Genomic DNA, 15464 nt, shown 5'->3' with positions numbered 1-15464 from the left:
TGTTTATGAGAGTGAGGGAGGGAGACGGAGAGAGAGGTGTGTTTATGAGAGTGAGGGAGGGAGACGGAGAGAGAGGTGTGTTTATGAGAGTGAGGGAGGGAGACGGAGAGAGAGAGGTGTGTTTATGAGAGTGAGGGAGGGAGACAGAGAGAGAGAGGTGTGTTTATGAGCGTGAGGGAGGGAGACAGAGAGAGAGAGGTGTGTTTATGAGCGTGAGGGAGGGAGACAGAGAGAGAGGTGTGTTTATGAGCGTGAGGGAGGGAGACAGAGAGAGAGGTGTGTGTATGAGAGTGAGGGAGGGAGCCAGAGGTGTGTTTATGAGAGTGAGGGAGGGAGACAGAGAGAGAGGTGTGTTTATGAGAGTGAGGGAGGGAGACAGAGAGAGAGAGGTGTGTTTATGAGCGTGAGGGAGGGAGACGGAGAGAGGTGTGTTTATGAGAGTGAGGGAGGGAGACAGAGGTGTGTTTATGAGAGTGAGGGAGGGAGAGAGAGAGAGGTGTGTTTATGAGAGTGAGGGAGGGAGAGAGAGAGAGGTGTGTTTATGAGAGTGAGGGAGGGAGACAGAGGTGTGTTTATGAGAGTGAGGGAGGGAGACAGAGAGAGAGGTGTGTTTATGAGAGTGAGGGAGGGAGACCGAGAGAGGTGTGTTTATGAGAGTGAGGGAGGGAGACATAGAGAGAGGTGTGTTTATGAGAGTGAGGGAGGGAGACGGAGAGAGAGGTGTGTTTATGAGAGTGAGGGAGGGAGACATGTGTGTTTATGAGAGTGAGGGAGAGAGAGAGAGGTGTGTTTATGAGAGTGAGGGAGGGAGAGAGAGAGGTGTGTTTATGAGAGTGAGGGAGGGAGACGGAGAGAGAGGTGTGTTTATGAGAGTGAGGGAGGGAGACATGTGTGTTTATGAGAGTGAGTGAGGGAGAGAGAGAGAGGTGTGTTTATGAGAGTGAGGGAGGGAGAGAGAGAGAGAGGTGTGTTTATGAGAGTGAGGGAGGGAGACAGAGAGAGAGGTGTGTTTATGAGAGTGAGGGAGGGAGACAGAGAGAGAGGTGTGTTTATGAGAGTGAGGGAGGGAGACAGAGGTGTGTTTATGAGAGTAAGGGAGGGAGACAGGTGTGTTTATGAGAGTGAGGGATGGAGACAGAGAGAGGTGTGTTTATGAGAGTGAGGGAGGGAGACGGAGAGAGAGGTGTGTTTATGAGAGTGGGGGAGGGAGACGGAGAGAGAGGTGTGTTTATGAGAGTGGGGGAGGGAGACGGAGAGAGAGGTGTGTTTATGAGAGTGAGGGAGGGAGACGGAGAGAGAGGTGTGTTTATGAGACTGAGGGAGGGAGACAGAGAGAGAGGTGTGTTTATGAGAGTGAGGGAGGGAGACAGAGAGAGAGGTGTGTTTATGAGAGTGAGTGAGGGAGGGAGACAGAGAGAGAGGTGTGTTTATGAGAGTGAGGGAGGGAGACAGAGAGAGAGAGGTGTGTTTATGAGAGTGAGGGAGGGAGACAGAGGTGTGTTTATGAGAGTGAGGGAGGGAGACAGAGGTGTGTTTATGAGAGTGAGGGAGGGAGACAGAGGTGTGTTTATGAGAGTGAGGGAGGGAGACAGGTGTGTTTATGAGAGTGAGTGAGGGAGGGAGACAGAGGTGTGTTTATGAGAGTGAGGGAGGGAGACAGAGAGAGGTGTGTTTATGAGAGTGAGGGAGGGAGACAGAGAGTAAAGAAGGTTTCATTTAGTGTTTTCCCTTACTGACACAATGACATGCAGCTCATAATGCCTGTATCATGCCTGTATCATGCCTGTATCATGCCTGTATCATGCCTGTATCATACCTGTATCATGCCTGTATCTCACAGGAGGTTGGTGGCACCTTAATTGGGGAGGACTGGCTCGTGATAATGGCTGGAGCGGAGTCAGTGGAATGGTATTAGACACATGGTTTCTAAAAGTACACTACGTGTGTACTACAATGTCTCAGATATAGGGTTCCATTCCACAGGTTCTAAGGGTGATGACAGGCAGGAACCGTCAGCTCTTTAAAATAAAATAAAAACCATCATGCTTGTTGTCTTGTCTAGTACTTTATTTCAAAAGGAAAGACCTGTAAGGGCCGGTTGACAGACATCTGGCAGTACTTTATTTCAAAAGGAAAGACCTGTAAGGGCCGGTTGACAGACATCTGGCAGTACTTTATTTCAAAAGGACCTGTAAGGCCCGGTTGACAGACATCTGGCAGTACTTTATTTCAAAAGGACCTGTAAGGGCCGGTTGACAGACATCAGTCACTCTGAAGCAGACAGTTTTTTTCCAAAGTGCATCGAAAGCAATGAGGCCTTTTTTTGTTTCTCAACCAAGACTCTTCTTCCTGTCGTTTCTCCGTGTGTGTGTGTGTGTGTGTGTGTGGACTCTGTGTCATTGTGGTAGAACAGGGAAGTCACATGTTTCCTGTCTACTGTAACATTCAGACACTTGTGAGAAACATCTGAAGTCTACTCTAAAAAAAAAGGTTCTTTAATAGGCTTGTCCCCGAGAGCCGTCGTCTTTTTTAAAATGTGTATTCTTTCCCATATATAGACACACCCTATGTGTTTTAATAAAAAATCAACTATATGTACTGAACTTGTCTGTTTTTTTTTTGAAGCACACAGTTTGATTAAATAAGTAAGAGGGAGCCAGAGATCAAGATTACCTGACCCCTCCTCATGCTGCTGGCCTTCGCTGATTCTGCCTGCCTACCATTTCTACTGGTCTCTGTGCCAGTTATAATTTATAATAGTCTATCTCAAAATCATTATCATGTGGTTAGCCTACATTCAATTAAGAATTATACGAATCTAAACGTAACTGTGTAAAAATAGCATACATAAAGCCAACAAATAGAAACATTGCAGCCTGCGGGTAGACAATATCCTGATTTTAAAACAAATATGTATAGGATATACATCAAATTGGCTCTGCAATCAACTTGAAACATTGTATCAACTGTGTCCGGCCTGAACGCTAGCAAACTTGCAGCATTTTATAAAATATTCTGGGCCCTCAGTTTCCTTTGCCAGTGAGCTCGGGACAGACACAGCTGTGGACTATTTGTGGAAAGGGATAAGAAGTAATCAGGTATTTTGTGACGTTTCCACTGGTTCAGAGCAATAAATGTTTTTAAATACGTTTGAGGAACCTTAGTCACTGGGGCTGCCTGTGTTTTGCGACCTGTTTTACTACTACGATATTGAAATCGACGTCGGCAACCGGATCCTGTGAAGCGTGGGAGTGGGCGGATTTCCTCGTCCTTCTCGCCAGCCGTGATTTTGGACAGCTTCACGGTAAGAAATGTGAACGTTCCTGGTGAAAAAACAATGTCCTATATCCCAGAGCTGGAGTAAATGACATTACTAAGCTGCTCCTGAATGGACTACGTCAGGACATGGACATTGATTCTATCGTAGTCCATTTGGGTTCTAATGACATAATGAAGAGCAGCTCTGAACAGTTGAAACTGGATTTCAAAAGAGCTGATTGACTCTCTGCTAGACACTTATAAAAGACCCATCACATCTGACCCTGTGCCCTTCTCTGAATCGTGGCATTGAACGCTTTAGCAGGATTCTTTCTCTTCACTAATTGGCTACGTGATTATTGCAACTCAATGGGTTTAACGTTTGTTGAAATAATGTAATCAAACATTGTACATTAGAGGTGATGGAAATTAACGGTTAATGTAGGCTACTACTGGTGATTTGAGGAATTGATCAACACTAACAATCAAAGGACAAACAATTCACGTTCTGGAGAGAGACGTGTAACAGACAGGTGTCTCCTGTGCCATGATTCATTTATTTTGCCACTGCACGACTAAATACACATCGGTCAACCAACAGCCTATTGACCAAACAATCGACCGCTTGACTAAATGGGGGGTCAGTCCTAGTTCTTAAATGGTTCTTCCTCTGCTCTTAAAGGTAAACTCTTACCTGATTATTTTATTTTATTTTTTATTATTATTTAAAAACATTATTATTATTATTATTATTATTATTTTTTAAGAACCTTTAGTTAAACGTGGGTTTCTTGACGTGGCCTCTACGGTTTTCCAGAATAACCCTTTTCATGGCACACAGCAAATTGACCAGTGTTAACTAGTGTTGATTTTGCTGTGTAGCATTTCTAGTGTTGATTGAAGAGTTAAATTTAACACTCAGTGGTGTAAAAAATAACCCCAGTGTTGGTGTTAATAACCAGAGTTCAACCAAAACCATGCTCGGTGTTATATTGCAGGTTGATATCCTTTCTTACATTTTCTAGATATTGAAACAAAATTCTACATTTTTTGCATTGATTTTAATCTTACTCTACTCATATATAAATGATATATATAAATTACATACATTTATTTATATATATATATATATATATATATAAATGGCATACATTTTTCTAAACTATTCCAATCTGTTACTTGGACTTATTGCAACCGTAACCTAAATGTTTGTTTAGATGTTTTAAGGTCGTCTCATATCATAGTCTTCCCAACCCTGGCAGTCATTGTGAATTAAAAAAAATATATATCCAAATGGCTGGATTTTCTCAGGCTGGATTCCAATAGGAATTACACATCACTTTGCCATCCAGAGTAATGTGACTTGCAGGCCTGATGTGGCCTGTAGTAAACCATGATTTTCCAGGCCACTGTAAAACTAGGCCCACAAAAGAAGGAAATATGTATTGTGTCGTGGAATTTCTAATCAAGTAAGGGAGAAGAGACTTTCAATTTCTTCAAACAATCAACTTTTTAATATCGATTAATTATTGTAATAATGGAGCTGGTCATTGACCAGTGATCTTTGCGAACCCGAATAATACTGAAACTCAAGGTGTTTACATAGAAACAACCGAAAACTTCTTATTCATGGTTGGTTCCACCTGTCCCCGGCAGATCTGGGCATCATAAGCTACCTTGTTTTCTTCTTGTGGCTCTGTGAATGGGGTGTGTGAGGTCATAGTGTACAAACAAACTATAGCGTTACTCCTTTCTGCTGATTGACTTGTCAAGCTCAGTCTCTGTTCACTTCATGTCACTACACAGCTGTGCCCGTGGAAGATAGCAAAAAGAACAGGATGGACTGAAGAACTGTGGTCACTCTGAGAGGCTCTTCGTCTTTATGCCGTGTGACCAAGTTACTCAAAAGCAAAGACGATTGGGACATTACAGGTCTATCCTGTTCCTCAAGTTTATCTCTATCCCATGGCCTTGACCATAAGCCCAGACCAGCGGCAGGGAGTGAACATTGAAAAGGGGAACCATCTTTAATCAAAACAACAGCATTGGTAGAATATACATGTCTTACTATTGTTAATATTAATAGTTAACAATTATATGCTTAAACAAATCAGGTAAATCTGTAATTTTACACACACAGAGAGGGACTACGCTAGCATCTGTCTATAGTCTACACTACGCCGATGTCTGAGGAACATATGTCATCGTTGGATTAAGACATTAGCTGCTGACTAAGTTGTCATTTCATCAAGTCAAATTCTGTCACTCCAAACTTTGAGTTTTTGATTAGCAGCAATCAACGGGTCCTGTCACTTCGAAGATTAACAGGGTCCCACTGGCTCCCTAGCCAGATCTAGTGTTTTTAAAATGCCCTTCAGATGGTCTCTGCTGGCTTTAGCCTCCCACCAGGTAGACAACAAACGACCCAGACTTCAACAGTGCTCTGGCCCTGCGAATGTGAGGGAGGCAAGGGAGCAATGTCTGTTGTGGTCAGACAACTGATTTTTAAGACGCTGGGACAACAAACTGCAGAAAGCAGTAATGTGGAACAGGAACAGTAGGTTGTTCTGGGTGACAAGACTAAATCAGATCCTACATTTATCTACAGCACACAGACACAACCTCTTCTCCTGGAAGCGTGCATCAATAGCCTTTTCAGTCCAACCCTCTTCCTGGAGATCTACAGTCCTGTAGGTTTTCAGTCCAACCCTCTTCCTGGAGATCTACAGTCCTGTAGGTTTTCAGTCCAACCCTCTTCCTGGAGATCTACAGTCCTGTGGGTTTTCAGTCCAAGCATGGCCTTTTAATTGTTTATCTTGGGTCAAGCGTTTTGGGTAGCCTTCCACAAGCTTCCCACAATAAGTTGGGTGAATTTTGGCTCATTCCTCCTGACAGAGCTGGTGTAACTGAGTCAGGTTTGAAGGCCTCCTTGCTCGCACACACTTTTTCAGTTCTGCCCACAAATTTTCTGTGGAATTGAGGTCAGGGCTTTGTGATGGCCACTCCAATACCTTGCCTTTGTTGTCCTTAAGCCATTTTGCCACAACTTTGGAAGTTTCTTTGGGGTCATTGTCCATTTGGAAGACTAATTTGCGACCAAGCTTTAACTTCCTGACTGATGTCTTGAGATGTTGCTTCAATACATCCACATAATTTCCCTTTCTGATGATGCCATCTATTTTGTGAAGTGCACCAGTCCCTCCTGCAGCAAGGCACCCCCACAACATGATGCTGCCACCCCCCGTGCGGTTCACGGTTCACCTTTTTCCTCCAAACATAACGATGTTCATGATGGCCAAACAGGTCTATTTTTGTTTCATCAGACCAGAGGACATTTCTCCAAAAAGTATGATCTTTGTCCTCATGTGCAGTTGCAAACCGTAGTCTGGCTTTTTTATGTCGGTTTTGGAGCAGTGGTTTCTTCCTTGCTGAGCGGCCTTTCAGGTTAGGTCGATATAGTACTCGTTTTACTGTGGATATAGATACTTTTGTACCTGTTTCCTCCAGCATCTTCACAAGGTTCTTTGCTGTTGTTCTGGGATTGAGTTGCACTTTTCACACCAAAGTACGTTCATCTCTAGGAGACAGAACGCATCTCCTTCCTGAGCAGTATGACTGCTGCGTGGTCCCATGGTGTTTATACTTGCGTACTATTGTTTGTACAGATGAACGTGGTACCTTCAGGCGTTTGGAAATTGCTCCCAAGGATGAGCTTGCTAGCTTGTCTGATTGGCTGATTTTCTTTTGATTTTCCCATGTTGTCAAGCAAAGTGTCACTGAGTTTTGAAGGTAGCCCTTGAAAAACATCCACAGGTACCCCTCCAATTGACTCAAATTATGTCAATTAGCCTATCAGAAGCTTCTGAAGCCATGACATGCTTTCTGGAATTTCCCTAGCTTTTTAAAGGCACAGTCAACTTAGTGTATGTAAACTTCCGACCCACTGGAATTGTGATACAGTGAATTATAAGTGAAATAATCTGTCTGTAAACAATTTGTTGGAAAAATGACTTGTGTCATGCACAAAGTAGATATCCTAACCGACTTGCCAAAACTATAGTTTGTTAACAAGAAATTTGTTGAATGGTTGAAACACTTATGTTGGAGTCATTAAAACTCGTTCATGTAATCTTCTGACTTCAACTGTATTTAACCAGTGTATTGGGCCATGGGATGGTTTTCCAATACCGTTAAATTTCAGTTTTTTTAAAGAAATGTAAATATTTGTAGCCACTTTTTTAAGTAAATACCCGAGGTCACTCTTGTACCTTTTTAAGGAGATAAAGAAGGTTGTGTTCTTCATTTCACCTGTCCTCAGCCCTGTGGTGTTTTGTTTACAACAAATAACAATAACGATGTGAGCCGTTCCATCACTTGCTGTGGTACGCATCAGGTGATCTAGTTACATTATAGGAATTCGCAACTAAATAGCTAGAGACCTTTTTATAACTATTTAGTTAACTGTTTGAAATGTGGTAAATGCTCTGCAGTGGTGCATTTGGTTTGCTAATGTGTAATGAGCATAACAAGATGCATTTTAGTGGTTAGCTTCTTCCATTTATTAATCTTCTCTTGGTAACAGCAGAGAATCCCCTCCTGGATCAAGAGCCTTGTTGTCTAATTATTTGCTTTGTGCGTTGCAGCAAACTGGGAGTGACATTTTGTATAGTTTGGGTCAGAGACGATAAAATGTTCGCAATACGTTCGTTAGCTTTTTAGTTATCATTCTCTATAGGATTTTACATGTACTTGTTAGCATTGCTAACCTTCGGATTACAGAGTATCAGTGATGTTTGAAAACAGCGCCCCTTGTGTTTGTTTTTTATAAGATAAGTTTAATGCTAGCTAGCAACTTACCTTGGCTCCTTGCTGCACTCGCATAACAGGTGTTCAGCCTGCCGCACAGTTTCCTCGTGCAATGTAATCAGCTATAATCGGCATCCAAAAAAATACAGAGTATAGATTGTTATGAAACTTGAAATCGGCCCTATTTAATCGGCCAAGCCGGTCGACCTCTAGTCTGAGCACTGATAAAGGGATTGTGCGTTCCTGCTGTAACTCGGGCAGTTGTTGTTGCCATCCTGTACCTGTCCCGCAGGTGTGATGTTCGGACGTACCGATCCTGTGCAGGTGTTGTTACATGTGGTCTGCCACTGCGAGGATGATCAGCTGTCCGTCCTGTCTCCCTGTAGTGCTGTATTAAGCATCTCACAGTACAAACATTGCAATTTATTGCCCTGGCCACATCTGCAGTCCTCATGCCTCCTTAGGCATGCTGCAAGGCACGTTCACGCAGATGAGCAAGGACCCTGGGCATCTTTCTTTTGGTGTTTTTCAGTAGAAAGGCCTCTTTAGTGACCTAAGTTTTCATAACTGTGATCTTAATTGCCTACCGTGTGTAAGCTGTTAGTGTCTTAATGACCGTTCCACAGTTCATTAATTGTTTATGCTTCATTTTTACAAATTATCTTTGAAAGACAGGGTCCTGAAAAAGGGACGTTTCTTTTTTTGCTGAGTTTAGTTAGCTGCTGGCTAGCTAGTTAATCAATGTTCCGAGTCAGAGCAAGCGTAGCTAGCTAGTTATTCAATGTTCTGAGTCAGAGCAAGCGTAGCTAGCTAGTTAATCAATGTTCTGAGTCAGAGCAAGCGCAGCTAGCTATACAGCCTGATACCAGTGATGGTGTAGGCCTTAATCTGCATGTTGTTTGTGCAACATAATCTTCTAAATCAAACCGAAATAGGTGAAGAATGAATATGTTAGCAACATGAAGTAGCTAAGAGATTAATGTACTGCACTGTGACCATCAGCCAGCCATCGCTGGGTCGTGGAGTATGGGGGTGGGGGTGGGGTGGGAGTGAGGAAATGGGCCAAAGGGGGGCTGGCTGCCAATGCGCCTTATGATCCATTGAGCCGCACAGAGCCGCTCGGGCTTCCAGTTTCACCGGCTCCAGTGTTAAGTCAACCAGGAACTATTGTGTCAGGTTCATTTAGGATCTTATTGAAGCCTACACACTCAGATCACAGGAGAGACGATACAGTAATGCACTGGTTTATAAGCCCAACTGGTTTCTGGGTATTTTTTTTCTTCCGTTTACTGTAACTCTTGATAGCTACTGTTCACACCTGCCTCGTTCTGTCACTCTGACAACTGTTGATGTGAAAGGGGGCTTTTGTAAAGGAATTTGATGGATGATAACGGTGATATTATGTGGTAATGTTTCCTCTCTTCTCCCTCAGGGTGTCGTACTCTGTGCACGTCTCTGATGACTACCCAGGTAAGAGACTGCGTATTCACTGTCTCGACATGAGCTCACTGTGTGTCTCTGCATGGCTGTCATCCATTATACTACCACGAGCTGTAATGACAGTCTTATGAAGGATTCATAGAAACAAATAAGTTGACTAGCGTGCACAGTGTGAGAAGTCTTGTCATATTCACAGAGATGTACCCAGCTCACCATCTAGGTATGATGTGATCATATTATCATATCTTTAATTAAATCCTGAGCTGCCATGATGCATGATATTAGTTGACTGACCCCTGACCTCTAACCTCAGGCTTGAGTGACTCACATCGGGACTCAGTGCTTGGGAGCGTCCAATAAGACCATGGCACTTGTTGCACAAGGCCTCCGTAGATTCTAAAACTATGGAGTATCCATCCGCAATGGCACCCTATCCCCTATGTAGTGCCCCTAGGACTCTGGCACCCTATTCTCTATATAGAGCCCCTAGGACTCTGGCACCCTATTCCCTATATATTGCCCCTAGGACTCTGGCACCCTATTCTCTATATAGAGCCCCTAGGACTCTGGCACCCTATTCCCTATATAGTGCCCCTAGGACTCTGGCACCCTATTCCCTATATATTGCCCCTAGGACTCTGGCACCCTATTCCCTATGTAGTGCCCCTAGGACTCTGCCATCCTATTCCCTATATATTGCACCTAGGACTCTGGTCAAATGTAGTTCACTACAAAGGGAATATAGTCAAAATGTATTTGTCAGATGTTATCTTCCCAATGATGCAGTGGAGCTCTATACAGGATGTACCAGATCAATGTGGAGCTATATACAGGAAGTACCAGATCAATGTGGAGCTATATACAGGAATGACCAGATCAATGTGGAGCTATATACAGGAAGTACCAGATCAATGTGGAGCTATGTACAGGGAGTACCAGATCAATGTAGAGCTATTTACAGGGAGTACCAGTACCAGATCAATGTGGAGCTATATACAGGAAGTACCAGATCAATGTGGCGCTATATACAGGAATGACCAGATCAATGTGGAGCTATATACAGGAAGTACCAGATCAATGTGGAGCTATATACAGGGAGTACCAGATCAATGTAGAGCTATATACAGGAATGACCAGATCAATGTGGAGCTATATACAGGAAGTACCAGATCAATGTGGAGCTATATACAGGGAGTACCAGATCAATGTAGAGCTATTTACAGGGAGTACCAGTACCAGATCAATGTGGAGCTATATACAGGGAGTACCAGTACCAGATCAATGTGGAGCTATATACAGGGAGTACCAGGCCAATGTGGAGCTATACATGACTGACTTCATGTCTTAAAGTAATGCTGGACTGTCGTTTCTCTTTACTTATTTGACCTATTTACATTTATTTGACCTATTTATTTGACCACCCTGTACCATAATATGGACTTGGTCTTTTACCAAATAGGGCTATCTTCTGTGTAACAACCCTACCATGTCACAACACAACTGATTGGCTCAAATGCATTAAGAAGGAAAGAAATTCCACAAATTAACTTTTAACAAGGCACACCTAATTAATTGAAATGCATTCCAGGTGACTACCTCATGAAGCTGGTTGAGAGAATGTCAAGAGTGTGCGAAGATGTCATCAAGGTTAAGGGTGGCTATTTGTTGAACACTTTGTTGGTTACTACATGATTCCGGATGTGTTTTGATGTCTTGATATTCTACAATGTAGAAAATAGTAAAAATAAAGAAAAACCCTTAAATTAGTAGGTGTTCTAAAACCCTGGAATGAGTAGGTGTTCTAAAACCCTGGAATGAGTAGGTGTTCTAGAACCCTTGATTGAGTAGGTGTTCTAGAACCCTGGAATGAGTAGGTGTTCTAGAACCCTGGAATGAGTAGGTATTCTAAAACCCTGGAATGAGTAGGTATTCTAAAACCCTGGAATGAGTAGGTGTTCTAAAACCCTGGAATGAGTAGGTGTTCTAGAACCCTTGAATGAGTAGGTTTTCTAGAACCCTTGAATGAGTAGGTGTTCTAAAACTTATGACCGGTAGTGTAGATATGTACAGTACCAGTCAAAAGTTTGGACACGGCTACTCATTCAAGGGTAGAAGTTGTCTTGGAGTCTGTTATACGGAGAGCTGATGCACTGGTACAATTTGTTCACCCTGCTACCGCCCGGCAGTCTATGTCTTGGCTGGCTGGAGTCTTTGTCAATTTTTCAGGGCCTTTCTCTGACACCAATATAGAGGTCCTGGATGGCAGGGAGCTCGGCCCCAGTGATGTACTGGGCTTTTCCGCACCCCACTCTGTAGCGGTTTGTTGTCAAGGGCAGTGAATTTGACCACACTATATATTATTTGTAGCTGTCTATTTACCACTTCAAACCGATGCTGGCACTAAGACTGCAATAAAGGCCAAAAGCAAACAATAAAATTATCATCCAGAAGCAGCGCTCCTAGTGGCCGAGGACTTTAATGCAGGGAAACTTAAATCCGTTTGACCTCACTTCTACCAGCATGTCCCGTCTAACCAGAGGGGGAATAAACTCTAGACTACCTTCACTCCACACACAGAGACGTGTACAAAGCTCTCCCTCACCCTCCATTTGGCAAATCTGACCATAATTATATCCTCCTGATTCCTGCTTAAAAGCAAAAACTAAAGCAGGAAGTACCAGTGACTCGCTCAATATGGAAGAGGTCAGATGATGCGGATGCTATGCTACAGGACTGTTTTGCTACCACAGACTGGAATATGTTCTGTGATTCATCCAATGGAGGAGTACACCACCTCAGTGCATCGACGATGTCATCCCCACTGTGACCGAACGTACCCAACCAGAAGCCATGGATTACAGGTAACATCTGCACCGAGCTAAAGGCTAGAGCTGCCATTTTCAAGGAGCGGGACACTAATCTGGATGCTTATAAGAAATCCCACTATGCCCTCAGACGAACCATCAAACAAGCGAAGCGTTAATACAGGACTAAGATTGAATCCTACTACACCGGCTCTGACGCTCGTCGAATGTGGCAAGGCTTGAAAAATATTTTGGATTACATGGCGAGCTGCCAAGTGATGCGAGCCTACCAGATGAGCGAAATGCCTTTTATGCTTGCTTCGGGGCAAGAAACACTGAAGCATGCATGAGCACCAGCTGTTTTGTACGACTGTGTGATGACGCTCTCCATAGCCGATGTGAGCAAGACCTTTAAAACCAGTTGCATCTCTAGGGGCGCTATTTCATTTTTGGATAAAAAACGTTCCCGTTTTAAGTGCGATATTTTGTCACGAAAAGATGCTCGACTATGCATATAAATACTCTGAAGTTTCAGAATCTGCAAAGATTTTGTCTGTAAGTGCCCCAGAACTCATTCTACAGGCGAAACCAAGATGATACGTGAAACAGGAAATGAGCAGAATTTCTGAAGCTCTGTTTTCTAATGTCTCCTTATATGGCTGTGAATGCGACAGGAATAAGCTTAGACCTTCTGCCGTTTCCCCAAGATGCCGGCAGAATTGTGACGTATTTGTAGGCATATCATTGGAAGATTGACCATAAGAGACTACATTTTCCAAGTGTCCGCCTGGTGTCCTGCGTCGAAACTGGTGCGCAAAGCCATGTGCAAGTATTTTTCCATTTGATTGAGAGGAGAAACCATGCTTCCACGAACGATATATCATCGAAGAGATATGTGAAAAACACCTTGAGGATTGATTCTAAACAACGTTTGCCATGTTTTCAGTCGATATTATGGAGTTAATTTGGAAAAAAGTTCGCGTTTTGAGGACTGAATTTTCGTTTTTTTTTGGTAGCCAAATGTGATGTACAAAACGGAGCTATTTCTAATACACAAATGATCTTTTTGGAAAAACTGAGCATCTGCTATCTAACTGAGAGTCTCCTCATTGAAAACATCAGAAGTTCTTCAAAAGTAAATGATTTTATTTGAAGGCTTTTATGTTTTTGTTGAAATGTTGCGTGCTGGATGCTAACGCTAATGCTAACGCTAAATGCTACGCTAGCTAGCTACTTTTACACAAATGATTGTTTTCCTATGGTTGAGAAGCATATTTTGAAAATCTGAGATGACAGTGTTGTTTACAAAAGGCTAAGCTTGAGAGATGGCATATTTATTTCATTTCATTTGCGATTTTCATGAATAGTTAACGTTGCGTTATGGTAATGAGCTTGAGTCTGTATTCACGATCGCGGATCCGGGATGGGGAGATCAGAAAGGTTAAACAGGTCAACATTCACAAAGCCGCTGTGTCAGACGGATTACCAGGACGTGTACTCAATGCATGCGCAAACCAACTGGCAAGTGTCTTCACTGACATTTTCAACCTCTCTCTGACCGAGTCTGTAATACCTACTTGTTTCAAACAGACCACCATAGTCCCCGTGCCCAAGAAAGTGAAGGTAACCTGCCTAAATGATTACCGCCCCATAGCACTCATGCTGGTAACCATGAAGTGCTTTGAAAGGCTGGTCATGGCTCACATCAACACCATCATCCCAGACAACCTGTACCCACTCCATTTCTTCCCACCTGAAAAGGAACACCTATGTGAGAATGCTGTTAATTGACTACGGCTCGGCATTCAACACCATAGTGCCCACAAAGTTCATCACTAAGCTAAGGACCCTGGGACTAAACATATCCCTCTGCAACTGGATCCTGGACCTCTTGACAGACCGCCACCAGCTGGTAGTGGTAGGCAACAACACATCTGCCACTGTGATTCTTAACACTGGGGCCCCTCAGGGGTGGGTGCTTGGTCCCCTCCTGTACTCCTTGTTCATCCACGACTGTGTGGCCAAGCACGACTCCAACACCATCATTAAGTTTGCTGTCGACACAACAGTGGTAGACCTGATCACCGAAAAACGATGAGACAGCCTATAGGGAGGAGGTCAGAGACCTGGCACTGGGGTGCCAGGACAACAACCTCTTTCTCAATGTGAGAAAGACAACGGAGCTGATCGTGGACTATAGGAAAAGGAGAGCCAAACAGGCCCCCGTTAACATCGACGGGGCTGAAGTGGAGCGGGTCGAGAGTTTTAAGTTCTTTGGATTCCACATCACCAACAAACTGTCATGGTCCAAACACACCAAGACAGTTGTGAAGAGGGCACTACAACACTTTTTCCCCCTCAGGAGACTGAAAAGTTTTGGCATGGGTCCCCAGATCCTCAGAAAGTTATACAGCTGCACCATCAAGAGCATCCTGACTGGTTGCATCACCGCCCGGTATGGCAACTGCTCGCCATCTGACCGAATGGCACTACAGAGGGTAGTGCGTACGGCCTAGTACATCACTGGGGCCAAGCTTCCTGAAATCCACAACCTCTATACTAGGTGGTGTCAGAGGAAGGCCCGAAAAATTGTTGAAGACTCCAGTCACTCAGTCTCTCTGCTACTGCATGGCAAGCGGTGCCGGAGCGCCAAGTCTAGAACCAATAGGCTCCTTAACAGCTTCTATGCACAAGCCATAAGACTGCTGAACAAATATTCAAATGGCCACCCGGACTATTTACATTGACCCTGCCCACCTCTGTTTTTACACTGCTGCTACTCATTCTTTATTATCTATGCATAGTCACTTTAAAAATGACCTCAACTAACCTGTACTCCCTCACATTGACTCGGTATTGGTACTCCCTGTATATAGCCTATTGTTATGTAATTTTCGTGGTATTTAAAAAACGTTTTTTTTTAACTTAAGTTTATTAAGTAAATATTTTATTAACTCTATTCCTTGAACTGCATTGTTGGTTAAGGGCTAAGTAAGCATTTCACTGTTGTATTCGGCGCACGTGACAAATACAATTTGATTTAATGCAGCCAGTCGATGGTGCAGCTGTAGAACTTTCAGCCTCCTGAGGGGAAGACCCTGTTCTCGACTGTGTTGTGTTTGTCCCAATGTTCCAGCGGTTCCTCACTGTTGTCCA

At 43.5% G+C, this 15464-nt stretch overlaps 1 protein-coding gene across 2 annotated transcripts in view; it reads left to right on the top strand.

The window, feature by feature from the left end:
* The window catches only part of LOC139390115 (protein mono-ADP-ribosyltransferase PARP8-like), a 78991-nt gene that overhangs the window by 11411 nt on the left and 52116 nt on the right, over positions 1 to 15464 (top strand). For both annotated transcript variants that reach the window (XM_071137276.1, XM_071137275.1), the window contains exon 3: positions 9497 to 9534. In XM_071137276.1, the coding sequence (XP_070993377.1) occupies positions 9497 to 9534 (38 nt within the window). The remainder of the gene's footprint in view (positions 1 to 9496; positions 9535 to 15464) is intronic.

This window comes from Oncorhynchus clarkii, chromosome 30, assembly GCF_045791955.1.
Source record: "Oncorhynchus clarkii lewisi isolate Uvic-CL-2024 chromosome 30, UVic_Ocla_1.0, whole genome shotgun sequence".
Taxonomy (NCBI): domain Eukaryota; kingdom Metazoa; phylum Chordata; class Actinopteri; order Salmoniformes; family Salmonidae; genus Oncorhynchus; species Oncorhynchus clarkii.
This window is presented reverse-complemented; position numbering and strand designations above follow the sequence as displayed.